Raw genomic sequence first — 12,917 nt, 5'->3', positions numbered from 1 at the left:
ATAATTTCCATGTACGAGTGGGCTGGCCACAATCGCTTCATCAACGTTATGCCTATTACCCCTTTATGCTTTGGGTGAAGGAGCATATGGTATAAGTTTTGATCTATGGTTTTTTTTTTTTTTTTTTTTTTTTTTTTTTTTTTTTTGAATTAATAGTTTGCTTCTTATATTACTTTACTATTGACATTAATAGAAGTTTCCGTTTTCAGTCTATTCCCTTTTCAACTATTCTAGACTAGAAGGCAACTTCAACCCAAATTTGATGCAGTTTATAGTCTTCTTGAAAATGTGTAGTGACTTGCTTTGTATGACAATCATGTCATGAACCATCTACCGTGTTACTTTGTTGCTATAAAAATCTTGCAAACATGTTGCAGTTAATTTTTTTTTAAAGTAACATGTGCGTTGCTTTTGATGAATATTTGGACCCATAATAACTAATTTAAAGAAGTTCTTAATTATCTTGCTGTTAAAGTCACTTTAACACATTTAAAGTTTGAGTGTTGGTAACTATATATTTGTCTATGTTGGGTCAGATAATGACTTATTGGTTAAACTGTAATAGTCTTTATGTTAGGTTTTGCCAGATTGAGTAAAGTTTGAATGTTGAAAGTTAGCATGTGCAAATGAGAAGAAAGTTTGACTTGCGAAAGGATCCTCCTACTTCTTGCAGTACTGGTAAGTTTGCCTCTTTCGACGCATGTTATATTGGCCTTATGTTGTGCATCAACTTATATGCTGCCATGTGACAGTATTTAGTTCCCTTAAACTTTGTCTTCGGAATGATCTTCATAATAGATATCTGACACGAATAAATGAATAGCGTACATAGCAGAATCTTGCTTGACAACATGACTTGATGTGAATATGGTAACATGATTTGAACCCACGAGAAATTTTATTAAAATATAAGCAGTGATTATCTTTAACACTTTTACATGTTATTAGTGTCTTATTTGCTTCACATTAGGATCCAGTGATCTAAAAGTTTTTTGCAAAAACCTTTGTGGGTATACATTAATGTTAAGTTGTGTATACAAAATTTGTGTAATTAATCAGAAGTATCAATTGATACTCAATTCATACATTGATCTAGAAGGTGATATATTGAGCATAATATACATGAATCATGATAATGCAAAACTGGTCTTTGAGTTTTGTATGGTATAATTAATTACTTTTGGGGGTGGTAACTTTGACCCATAATGACTGTGTAAGGGATTGTATTGAATTGAAAAGTAATGAAATCTCAATTTAATATAGAAATAGAAGACTAATGCAGTCAATTATTTGTGATGCAATACAAAAGAGTTTCATTATGTATAAGAAAACTTGAGTTTCATTATGTTTATAGTTATTTCAATCTTGAACCTTTCATTATGTATATAGTTAATTCAATCTTGAAACTTTTGTATGTAGTCTGTTTCTAAACTTGAGAGACATGGTGCACTGAATGGGTTAATCGAAATATATAATAATTAAGTATAAAAAAATAAGGTGTTTCATTTGATTTCTTTTGCAGTTAGGCCCTTGCATATTTTCAGTATCTTTGATCTTGGCAGCAAATCTCATGTTTACAATATCATTATTTACCAGGTGCCATTGTACTTTGGATTTGACGGCTTAAGAAGGTATTTCTATAGTTTTGTATGATTTTGGTTATAAACTTTGTTGATATCATTTATATTTATATTAGTTTTATAGTATTTTGGTAAAGGTTTGTTGATATAATCTATATTAGTGCAGCTTATAGATACTTAAATTGATTTGATATTAGGTCAGTATCTTATACGTTAGTAAGTGTGATTGTGTATGTTGTCTCATACTTTGATATATAATTACACAAGTACTAATTGCATAAAAGCTTCACTAAAATTGAATTTTTTGTGTGTACACATGTATTGATATGTATATAGTGTGGTCTAATGAATGATGTTTTTTTTAAAGACCCCTGCTCCAAAATATATTCTATCGGGATACTTGAGCGTCCATTAGAGACTCCAAGTCCCCACTACTAGGCTATCCCTCGGAGTTTACTCTATCGAATGAACCTTGAACTATTATATTCTTCTATTAGATATGTATCTCAACTATATAATTTCAGATGCAAGCCAAACACTAGGTGGGCACAGGGATCATAACAATAGGGTACAACTGAACAACAAGCTCATTGGTCAACTATATAATTTAGATACGTAATACTTATTCATGTCTATTTTGTTCAACCACTTTATTTATTTTATATGGTTACAAATCTATTGTCAAAAGATCGGTTGGACATGATGTGATTATAATTGTTTATAAAGTATTTTTAACGATAAGATTATGGGGTTAGAAAGAAAAATTGAAGACTTGAGTAGATTTGATAGGGATATGGCCTTAAGTTTTTGGCGTTAAAAGTGGTTTTAAATAAAGATAGCTCTAAGAACGATATCTCAACTACATTTTCATTTTTTTTTTTTTTTTTTAATCCAAGAACGTGTGAAACAATAAGATGGGTCATATCGTTACTCATCTTTTATACACTTGATGAACTTAATATAGAGCTAATAATCTATAACCAATATGGTTGTGAAGATACAAACATTTTAAATGATAAGATCGATGAAATGGATCTCCCTACTAAATTGCAAAAACAAGTCACTGTATGGGAGTGCGAAATGGTCGTACCACGCAGTAATGTATTGGTAAGCAAACTAATTACTCATATTTATTAAACTATAAAATAACATTTGGATTAATATAATTGTGTATTCCATCCACTAATATAAAGTCATTTACAACTTTAAATCAATACAGTTTTATATCTTTATTCTATACTACTATATTTAACAACTATCTACTATTGTAGCGTCTTCTAAACAAACTTATGTTACTACCAGGCTTAAGGAGTGGTAAAGCAGTTAAATGCATCGATCTAGGAAAAATAAAATACAAGTGGAGGTTGAGACGAGAAGAATAAGAAAAGGCAAAACCTCTGCGTGTCATGGATTTACAAGTTTTCGAAGAAAAACTAAACTCAAACCGGGGTCAGCATGTTCTTTCAAGTACTGCTGCAAATACCGTACCTTTTACTACTATCATGTTTCCAAAACCTAAAGTGTTACGATTCCATTTCAACTTTTTTTATGAACCACTTTTATGCACTTTATGAATCTTTACAACATTCCTTAGAACAACTTATTTTGATTATGTTTGTTTACATGTCAACTTATATGTCTTATATTGAAGATGTTTTGTTCTTTGTTAATAAATTCATTCGTACTTTATACTTTTTTTTTTATTAGGGTCTGTCGTGCAACTCACGGGCTCTTAAAAGCTAGTATTAATACATGTAGGGACAAGAGAAAAAATAAAATAATGATAGATGAAGGAGAAATATTAATTAAGTAATATAGTCACTCGCATTTCTAAACGCGTACTGGTTTGTATTAGCATCTTGTTCCTTGATTGTCCCCCAAATTGTCTGTACATATACATATACATATAAAGTATAGTTGCAATCGGAGTCGTCAGTAAGTAAGTGAGAGTTAAAGTGAGTGTGAAAATGGCAGACGCAAGCGGAGGTTCTGATTTTCCGGCAGTAGCAACTCACGGAGGTCAATTCATCAAATACAACATATTCGGTAATGAATTTGAAATCACTAACAAATATCGTCCTCCAATTATGCCTATTGGTCGTGGTGCTTATGGAATCGTATGGTATGCTACTTACTCACTTCAGATCATTATCTTTTCACATCGTTGACTTTTTTTTTTTTTGATTAATTATTATAAACTGATGATAAGTAAATGAATGAATTTATTAATAGTTCGATGTTGAACTCTGAGACAAATGAAATGGTTGCTGTTAAGAAGATTGCTAATGCTTTTGATAATTACATGGATGCTAAGCGGACTCTTCGTGAGATTAAACTTCTCAGACATTTGGATCATGAAAATGCAAGTTCATTTCCTATCCTCATCTCGTTTGATTATTCATCATTCAGTATTCATATCAATCAATCAATACATAAATTGAACTTATTGAGACCATGTCAGTTGATGCGCATTAACGAATGGATCTAATTGAGTACTCCCTCCGTCCCATATTTATTGTCACTTGACAAAAAACCGCACAGTTTAACGAAATGTTATAAAAGTACTGTACTTTTATTTCTCCTTTAATCATATTCACACACATTAAGGGCATAATAGAACTTAATCTTCTTATTCTTTTTCTATTTATGAAGGTGACCAATTAATTTGTTATATCCTAAAATGAAATACCGGACACTAAATTAGGGACGGAGGGAGTTTTTCATTAGATCAATATTTATTAGGTAGATAAATTGTAAACGGGTAAGGTTTTCCTTGTTCAGGAAAAGATCAATATTTTTATTCAGATGTAGACGACCTAATCGGGTTATCCCATAACTGTTTCCGACCCTTTTCCCTGGTCACCCCAACAATGTTTATAGTGAGGATATCGGATATTTTTTAGGTGGATGTTATAGGTAAAAACTATGCTTCCATGTGAACTATCTTAGATGGTTAAGTAACTAAAACTTGTATCAATGAATGCATCTATTAGGTGATGTGTATTGATTTGTTCTTATAATCAGATAATAGCTATAAAAGATATAATCCCACCACCCGTACGAAGAGAGTTTACAGATGTCTACATTACCACTGAGCTTATGGATACCGATCTTCACCAAATTATCCGCTCTAATCAGAACTTATCTGAGGAGCATTGTCAGGTATTTTTGTTAAATACTAATTAGATTATTTCTATTAAATTAGTCCCTTCACCTAATTCTTTTCATGTTGTGCACTGTTTCTAGTACTTTTTGTATCAGCTGCTAAGAGGTTTAAAGTACATTCACTCTGCGAATGTCATTCATAGAGACCTCAAGCCTAGTAATTTACTGCTAAATGCAAATTGTGATCTCAAGATTTGTGATTTCGGACTTGCTAGAACCAGTGCTGAGAATGATTTTATGACTGAGTATGTTGTGACTAGATGGTATAGGGCCCCTGAGCTGCTACTAAACTCTTCAGATTATACAGCTGCCATTGATGTCTGGTCTGTTGGTTGCATCTTCATGGAACTCATGAACAAGAAGCCCTTGTTTCCGGGCAAGGATCATGTCCATCAAATGCGCCTCTTAACAGAGGTATTTTTATACTGTCAACTCAATAATAATGACATGTGAATAATTATACATGATTTCTCACTATTTACTTCAAAACTGAAAAGTTTGAAAATTGGAGAAAATTCGAAACTTAAATGATGGTTTTTGTGTTCAAATGTTTAGCCAGACTGTTAAAAGTCGTTAGCCCGTGGGTTCATCCCGTAAGGGGCGATCCTAGGTATAGTTGAGGGGTCTGTCACACCACTAGTTCGGAAATTTTCTTTATAAAGTAGCTTTCAATTTGTATAGGACACCACTAAATTTAACTATAGGACCCATATATTTTTAAGATTTATGATTTTTTTAAGGTAAACAAATAGTAAAGTATCTATCAAATATATTTGGATTTGAAAATTTGGGACACCTTGGAGTTTTGATCTTGGATTCTCCACTGGATCAATTTGAGATGTTTTTCGTGGATTACACCATATAATTTATGTCAATCATCGTTTACATACAGTTTTCATTAGATGCTTGTACAAACGACAGTTGTATCGAGGTAACTCATCAACTTTAAGGTTGTGAGTTTGAGTCCCGTAATGGTCTATTTGTATTGGGCGTATATGTTTGCTCTTCTAAAAAAACAATTAGATACTTGTACAAATATGGAGACTTAGATGCTATTTCAAATGCCAAATATAATTTCAGCTTCTTGGTACACCAACGGAATCTGATCTTCGATTCATACGGAACGAAGATGCGAAAAGGTATCTTGCTCAGCTCCCTCAACATCCTCGCCAGTCATTATCCATGATGTTCCCACACGTTCATCCATCAGCCATCGATTTAGTGGACAAAATGTTAACAATGGATCCAACTAAACGAATCACAGGTAAATCATACCTTCTGTTACTAACTAGCAAGCACAAAACTTAACCAAAATCATTTCTTAATTGCAGTTGAAGCTGCATTAGATCACCCTTACCTTGCTAGACTACACGATGTAGCTGATGAACCAATCTGTAGTGATCCCTTTTCATTCGTATTCGAGCAACAAGTTCTTGGTGAAGAACAAATTAAGGACTTGATATACGAGGAGGCATTAGCACACAACCCTGGGTTTGTTTAAAACAAGACTTTTGAGTATTCGATGGTACTAATTACTATGAATTACCATATGCTAAATAAATCTGCTACATGAAGACTCATGGAAGTAGATATCAGAACGATCCAGCTAGACATGTTGTATTATTGATCTAAAGATTTTGCAGATGAATCCAGTGGCTGATCAGTCATCATCATCTTGTGTTGTTTGTAATTGTGTTATTTGCTTTTTGGTTCTCGGAAGGGGTTCTGTTTCTTTCTCCTTATGTACCTTGTGATTTGTGTTTAGATTTTATATTAGATTCTACGACGGTGTACTGCAATCTGTAGTCAACTGTATAAGTACTTGAGATTTATTTGTGTAATTTTATTGCAAACACTTTTTTTTTTTTTGAAAGGCAAGTTGTTGACATCGAATACTCTCATTTACCACGCACGCACGCGCTTTCGGGCAGGAAACCCGAACCGCATTACAGGAATTCGAACCTTATACCATCCCGAGGGGCAGGCGGTCGGACCTGGGTCCTGAATACGGGTCGGTAAAACCTTCTCCGGGGCAATTCGGCTTTCAGGAAATAAATCCCATGAATATTTTTAAGGGGAGAGACTCGAAATTGAGACGTACCCACCCCCATCTCAATGCACAAGTGCAAAGGGGTGAACCACTGGACCACAAGGGTGGGTTCTATTGCAAACACTTTCTTTTAAGTTGTTTCACCATCTCCTTCTCCCTCTGCAGCTGATGATCCTTGCATAATCTCTATTTTGAAACTGAAAACCCAAACAATAAACCCTGATTCTAAACCCTTACCATCCTGCTAACAAGATAAGAAACATATATAAATTGGTCAGTTCATGTGTTTTGTATTATCGTAAACCTATTACTCGGGCCATTCGGTTTTATAGTTTTCTATTGGGCTAACTAAAGTACTACATACTATGTGACTGGACCCAATAGCATGAAGGAAAGACACTATGGTTTATTGATTCCTAAACATAAATCAATCATACATCCTTAAGAATCTCCACTCAAGATGAAATACTCTTGGTCAGCTACTTTTTCCTTTTTTGCACAATCAACAAAAGTTCAAACCCTGATGCCAAAAAATCGCCGTTCAAAAAAAAAAAAAATTGATAGATCACATGAGTTTGTGTCTGTACCTCGAATCCCAGACGTATTACTAATGCTCTGTTGATAACTGTATTCCCTTCTTTGGACAAAAGTGTTTCACTAATTATCTTGATTGTCCCTGAGTGTTTCGACAGAAAGATTATTTATTTGCCTAATACTTGCAGTTAGTATAGCTTATTGCCAGTAAGTCTTATAATTGCTCTAGTTCCTCATAACCTTCATATTTAAGTTGAAAAAAATGCAGTTCCTAATTATGTGGATAATAATAATCTGTATTTTTTTGTTGATTGTCATGTATCAGTACTATTCCTTTACAATAATACTGTTGGATGCCACTTACTCTGGTTGTCACTATTTATGACATCTTTGTTTAAGCAAGTGCTAATTAGCTAATTCTGTTATATCAGTTAGGCCAATCTGTGTATATTGATAGCTAACTGAGATTATCTGTATTGAGGGAAACTACTAAATCATTAATCACCACGAAAATATTTATTTGTCATGTTGCATCCTTTTAGAAGGTAATTTATACTGTATTTCGCCATTCAAAAAACATGCGGAGTTTCGCTAGTCAGAGCAAAAGCTAAGTTTTAAAGTTTGATATAGACATGAGTTGAAAGTTTGCATGTTTATGGCAACCAATTATATTTTTCGCACGTTTTGGGTAGAATTAAGCGAAAGAGGACAGACATAATCAATATGCTATAACGGCTAGTCATATGTAACCCCTTGGCACTTTATGTTTATGATATTAAAATTTAAATTAACTACTTCGTTTCACAAAAGGTTTAGATTCCGAATCAATGACTTCATTTTTGTATCCATCAATCTGATTAGGTGACTGATTAAATGGATATGCTATTATTATTTTACTCGCAACATGGTGCACATCAAATAACAAGTTCCTGTATGGGTTACAAGCCTACAATGCCATCTTATATTATATTGATGGTATGGAAATATAACCCATAAAGAACTTATTTCCAAGCATTTGCTTGAACTATACAACATTTTCTGATCACATTTCACCATTTTCGAACTACATGTTCTGTCTAGTTTAAAGCTATATATATAGTATATAGAGGTATTAAATTATAAAACTAGTTAAATTCAGGTATGGTATCTAATTCTGGTTTCCATCTTCTACAATTTCTATCATCTTCATCTTCATCTTCATCTTCAATCACCATAGACTTATTTGAGTTTTCGTTCTTCATATGAGAAACCAACTCACCTATCGAAACTCCACCTTTTTTCAACATCAGCCCCAATTCTTGCTTAGTTATTACCACCTTAATCCTCACAACTCCATTATTGCTTTCTGATCCTGCCTTTATTTCTTGATTCTTGTTGAATTCCACAGGAAATGGCACAGGAAGTAAGTCTGATAAGACCTGATCAACACTTATGGGTTCTTTATGTACTGTGACTTTTTGACCCATTTGCAGGACCTTGTTTTGCAGATGTATACAATTTCCCATTTTTGTTTGCTTTAATGTAACTTTAAAATGCTGAAATGGTTAGTTTCAGAGTAAGGTTATTTAGATTTGATATTTGTTGTATATATAGAAGTAAAACAGAAGTATGCCCTTGTAGTTATTGCTTATTACCGAAAGGCCATATTCGCACTTTTTTTTTTTTTTTTTTTTTTGATAAAGGCCATATTCGCACTTTGGACCCCGCATAGATTTTATGTTGGGAATCATGCTTGATCTTCTCATAATGACATTCATAATTCAATGTTTAAGGTTGCTTTAATCGATTATTACCGAGATTAGCAATGTTATGTTAAACCAAATTAAATTTGAGCACTTTATACCAAGTTCGCCATATTGATTGGTCAAATTTTTCATTTCTGTCTCTTAAGTAAAATATCTATAATTTTTATTTTTTATACATGTTAAAAGATAATAGAATTTCTTAATGAAGAAAATTTTAGTCAATATACGATGTGTTTTAGATGGTTACTGTAAATGGACTAAATAAATACTGTCAGTGGAAAGTTTGAATCTTTTTTGTAATTCAAATAAAAACAGATATCAAACCAAAGTTGGTTACCAATTTATTCGGCTTGTCATGTTATTTATTTATTTTTTTAAAAGGCAAACTTATATTTAAATGCAAACCGAAGGATACAAGGTCCCGTTTGTCATTTTGCAAAAAACGGGTAAATGTTTTCTCTGAGGAGAGTACTTAACTCAAGATGTACGTGCTTTATCCTAGTATCGTGTGACTTATCCTAGTATCGTGTGACCGTTTCCAACTATTTTCCTGTTCGGGCAACTAAGGAAGGGGAATCATTTTGATACATGTTTGTTAAAATTTAAAATTTGTGTATTGTCCTAAATAGGAATTTGATTTTTCGCCTTTAGAGCCAGTGAAAGTCGAACTAACCGATAATAATCGTAGTAGATTTATCAACAGGCCCCTGCCTTCACAGATTGATCCTTGTATTTTATTTATCACACTTTGTAATGCTTTCTCTACTGGTTTTAAAGTGTAAGTTGGCCATTAACTTGCTTTGACATTAGTTGCTATTATTGTTTGCATATGGTAATGTAAGTGGGTTAGTGCAAGACACTAAAGTTACAGTGAAATATCAGTTAGGATCCAGTAGGACCACTAAAGCTTTCAACTAATAAGTGGTTGACCATTTCAGTTTATGATTATGAGTCTTTTGCACATGCACGTTATTCATATCCCTTTTGTCAATAACCTCGGTCAGTGGGAATCAGTTCCTTAACGTGTTAAGAACTTCAAAAAACAAGTAATATGTTTGGCTAAGAAGAGTAATTATATTTTTGGGGAGATAATATATCTGTTTAGGGGTTTTTATTTGTGGGGAAATGAACATAAAAAGCAAAGAGTACGAATAGGATAACGTTGGAATAGGAAGCATGAACTTTTATAAATCTTATTATGCCCAATAAAGACAAAGTTATATGAGAGGAATGAATGTGATTGCAACTTATACCATCCACTAAAAACAGGGGAATGAATGATAGGTAAAGATGTTTGTGGTAAGTGATGTTAACTTGACATATGCAATGATATAAGCAATATGATATTGTGGGCAGGGAAATTTATTTTTTAAGCATAATTGTACCTAAACAAGGCACAAAGAATTAATCTCGTTGTGTAACTTGAACTTTTGTGAGATCAAAGCGTCAGTTACTTAATATTATTATTATTATTTTTATTAGACTTAATTACATGAATGGTCACTGTGGTTTGTCAAATTTTATAAGTTTAGTCACTAAATTTTTTTTTTGCAAAAATGATCATTGTGGTTTCAAAATATTACACATTTAGTCACTCACGCTGACTGACGTTAGTTTGATCCGTTTGACCTGGTCATGTGCTGCTCACGTGATGGGTAATTTTATCAATTTCCTCTATTTTTATTTAATCACCCCACTTACCTCCATTGTTCTTCATATATGTTCTTCAAATCTGGATTCTTTCTATCTTCTAATCTAAGAACACATTTATTATTATTATTAATTAAACTATAACAAATCAAAATCAAAAACCCAATTCCTTTCTAAAATAAAAATAGCTTTTTCTCAACAAAACACCCATCTAATTAAAATTGACACATACACATAAACCAGTGATGATTCATCAAAATACACATCATCAAACATTAGTATTGATTCATCAACTCACGGTCAGTAACAAAATAAACTTTCCCCATTAATATTGATTCACTATTAACTCATGGTCAGTAACAAAAATACATAAACGAAAATTATCAAATATTTAACCGATAAATCAAAACTATTACAAATCAAACCTTTAACATTTGTGGGTTGATAACGCCACTAAATCAAACATTTAAACCAAAACAAACATTCATCACACTCACGTTCATAATCTGTGTTGTAGATGTAGCACAACGTTCTTCGCCGAAAAATAAATCGGAAGTCGGATCGGAAGTCAGGTCAAAGGTTGGAGTACAGGTCGGTAGTTGAACATCGGCGAAATCGAATACCAGTGATGAACACCGATGGTGTTCAACTCGACTTCGACAATTTCGTACCAGATCTTGAGATTTTGTACTAGATCTGGGGATTTTAACACCACCGCCAACGTTTTCGTACCGAAATTCGATGCAAAATAGTCGTCGGAGTTAATCACGCACAAAAAAGATCGAGCAGAGGTGGTGGGGTTTTCAGATCTGAAACACCTTTACTTTTGTAAATGACAACAATAAATGGAATGTTATTTGTTTGGAGGTGTTTGATGAAATGAACCTGAGCTCTTTGATGAAATGAAATATGAAATATGGAGACAGCAACGATGACATTAATTTTTGTATGGATCGTTTTAACCATGATGGCGTCTGACTTAGTTGTAGAAAGAAATGGTATATGAAATATGGATCAGGTTTTGTGTGTGTGTGTGAAATTGTTACAGGTGAGACAAAAGGGGGAAAATTAAGAAAATAAAAATAAAAATGTTTTGGTAAAATGACAAATATACCCTCATGTGCTAGACATGTGATGTAACTTAACGGATTAAATTAACGTCTGTGAGGCTGAGTGACTAAACGTGTAATAATTTTTAACTACCGTGACTATTTTTGCAAAAAAATAACCTTAGTGATTAAACTTGCAAAATTTGACAAACCACAGTGACCATCCGTGTAATTAAGGCTTTTTATTATTAGAAAATATGAAATATGATAGGATTAGGGTGAAGGACCATGAATAATGATAACTTAGTAATCAAGTGTGATTTGGATATCCATCCTAAGGATCATGATATTTGATATGATCAATTTGCCTAAGCAAAAAATTCTTCGTATAAGTCTAAAAGTCTCTTAGTACTCTAAAATAAATTGATACTAGAGAAAATCTCCACTCATAATTGAGTGGTCAGAGGTTCACCTTAATATGCTTACTTATTAGGAGGGTATATGCCAGGGATTCGATCCCTATCTTCTAGGAAGTCCGCAAGGAAGATTTATCGATCATATTCAGGATCCAGGTCTGAACCACTTGCTCATCGGGATGGTTTAAGGTTCGGATCCCTGTGATACGGTTCGAGTTTCCTACCCGAAAGTGCTTGCGTGCGTGGCAAATGATCGCGAAATTGGATAATACCCTTCTAGGTGATGCCGACAACTTGTCTTTGAAAAAAATTGGTACTAGGGATGTTCTCTAAACTAAGACTTATATGCATACATTTATCGTGTTAAAATTACAATCTTACCTTGATATTATTGTTACATCTGTTCTAACTTAAAATGTTGTTAGTTTCAGGACTTTGTTTGTTATGCTGAGAATTGAGAGGGACTAAAGTTGTCAATGTTTTTAGTAGATTAAAGCTGGATTCAAGTTGAAGGGTCTGAATGCACTTATCAAAAGTTGAAGGTCTACTTGGAGCCCAAGTTATTTTATGACATATAACCCGGTTTAGGGTTTGAGCAGTTCAACATTCTATCATTCTACAGATTCATTCTCTCATTGTTCTTCTCAATTGATGCAATCTTGTTTTAAGGTCTATTGTTCATATTCTGTGAACAATTGTTAGTGTATTGTTTTGATTTCTGTAATCTT

General features: G+C 33.1%; 2 protein-coding genes and 1 long non-coding RNA gene across 3 annotated transcripts; 2 read left to right on the top strand and 1 right to left on the bottom strand.

Moving 5' to 3' along the window:
• The first annotated feature begins 23 nt into the window (after nt 1-23).
• LOC139851758 (uncharacterized) lies at nt 24-2,449 on the top strand. The gene is made up of 4 exons (XR_011760710.1): nt 24-89; nt 578-678; nt 1,597-1,631; nt 2,105-2,449. It is a non-coding gene; the product is annotated as an uncharacterized lncRNA (long non-coding RNA).
• A 1,029-nt stretch (nt 2,450-3,478) lies between these two features.
• Nucleotides 3,479-6,618, top strand: LOC139852048 (mitogen-activated protein kinase 3-like). Its single transcript, XM_071841264.1, has 6 exons — nt 3,479-3,702; nt 3,813-3,942; nt 4,605-4,742; nt 4,827-5,159; nt 5,826-6,009; nt 6,077-6,618. The coding sequence occupies exons 1-6, from the start codon at nt 3,548-3,550 to the stop codon at nt 6,244-6,246; spliced, it is 1,110 nt and encodes a 369-aa protein (XP_071697365.1). The 5' UTR covers nt 3,479-3,547; the 3' UTR covers nt 6,247-6,618.
• Nucleotides 6,619-8,453: 1,835 nt separating this feature from the next.
• On the bottom strand, nt 8,454-8,834 carry LOC139854018 (uncharacterized). Its single transcript, XM_071843348.1, has one exon. The coding sequence runs from the start codon at nt 8,832-8,834 to the stop codon at nt 8,454-8,456; it is 381 nt and encodes a 126-aa protein (XP_071699449.1).
• Between the last annotated feature and the right edge of the window lie 4,083 nt (nt 8,835-12,917).

Source organism: Rutidosis leptorrhynchoides, chromosome 6 (assembly GCF_046630445.1).
Source record: "Rutidosis leptorrhynchoides isolate AG116_Rl617_1_P2 chromosome 6, CSIRO_AGI_Rlap_v1, whole genome shotgun sequence".
Taxonomy (NCBI): Eukaryota; Viridiplantae; Streptophyta; class Magnoliopsida; order Asterales; family Asteraceae; genus Rutidosis; species Rutidosis leptorrhynchoides.
Note: the sequence above shows the minus strand (reverse complement) of the source record. Positions and strands in the feature narration are given on the sequence as shown.

Bases quoted from the DNA above. Each gene is read 5' to 3' on its own strand.
- LOC139854018 (XM_071843348.1), bottom strand. From the start codon at position 8,834: ATGGGAAATTGTATACATCTGCAAAACAAGGTCCTGCAAATGGGTCAA.
- LOC139852048 (XM_071841264.1), top strand. From the start codon at position 3,548: ATGGCAGACGCAAGCGGAGGTTCTGATTTTCCGGCAGTAGCAACTCAC. The intron at 3,943-4,604 runs GCAAGTTCATTT...TCTTATAATCAG, and splicing joins GACATTTGGATCATGAAAAT to ATAATAGCTATAAAAGATAT. The intron at 5,160-5,825 runs GTATTTTTATAC...ATATAATTTCAG, and splicing joins AAATGCGCCTCTTAACAGAG to CTTCTTGGTACACCAACGGA.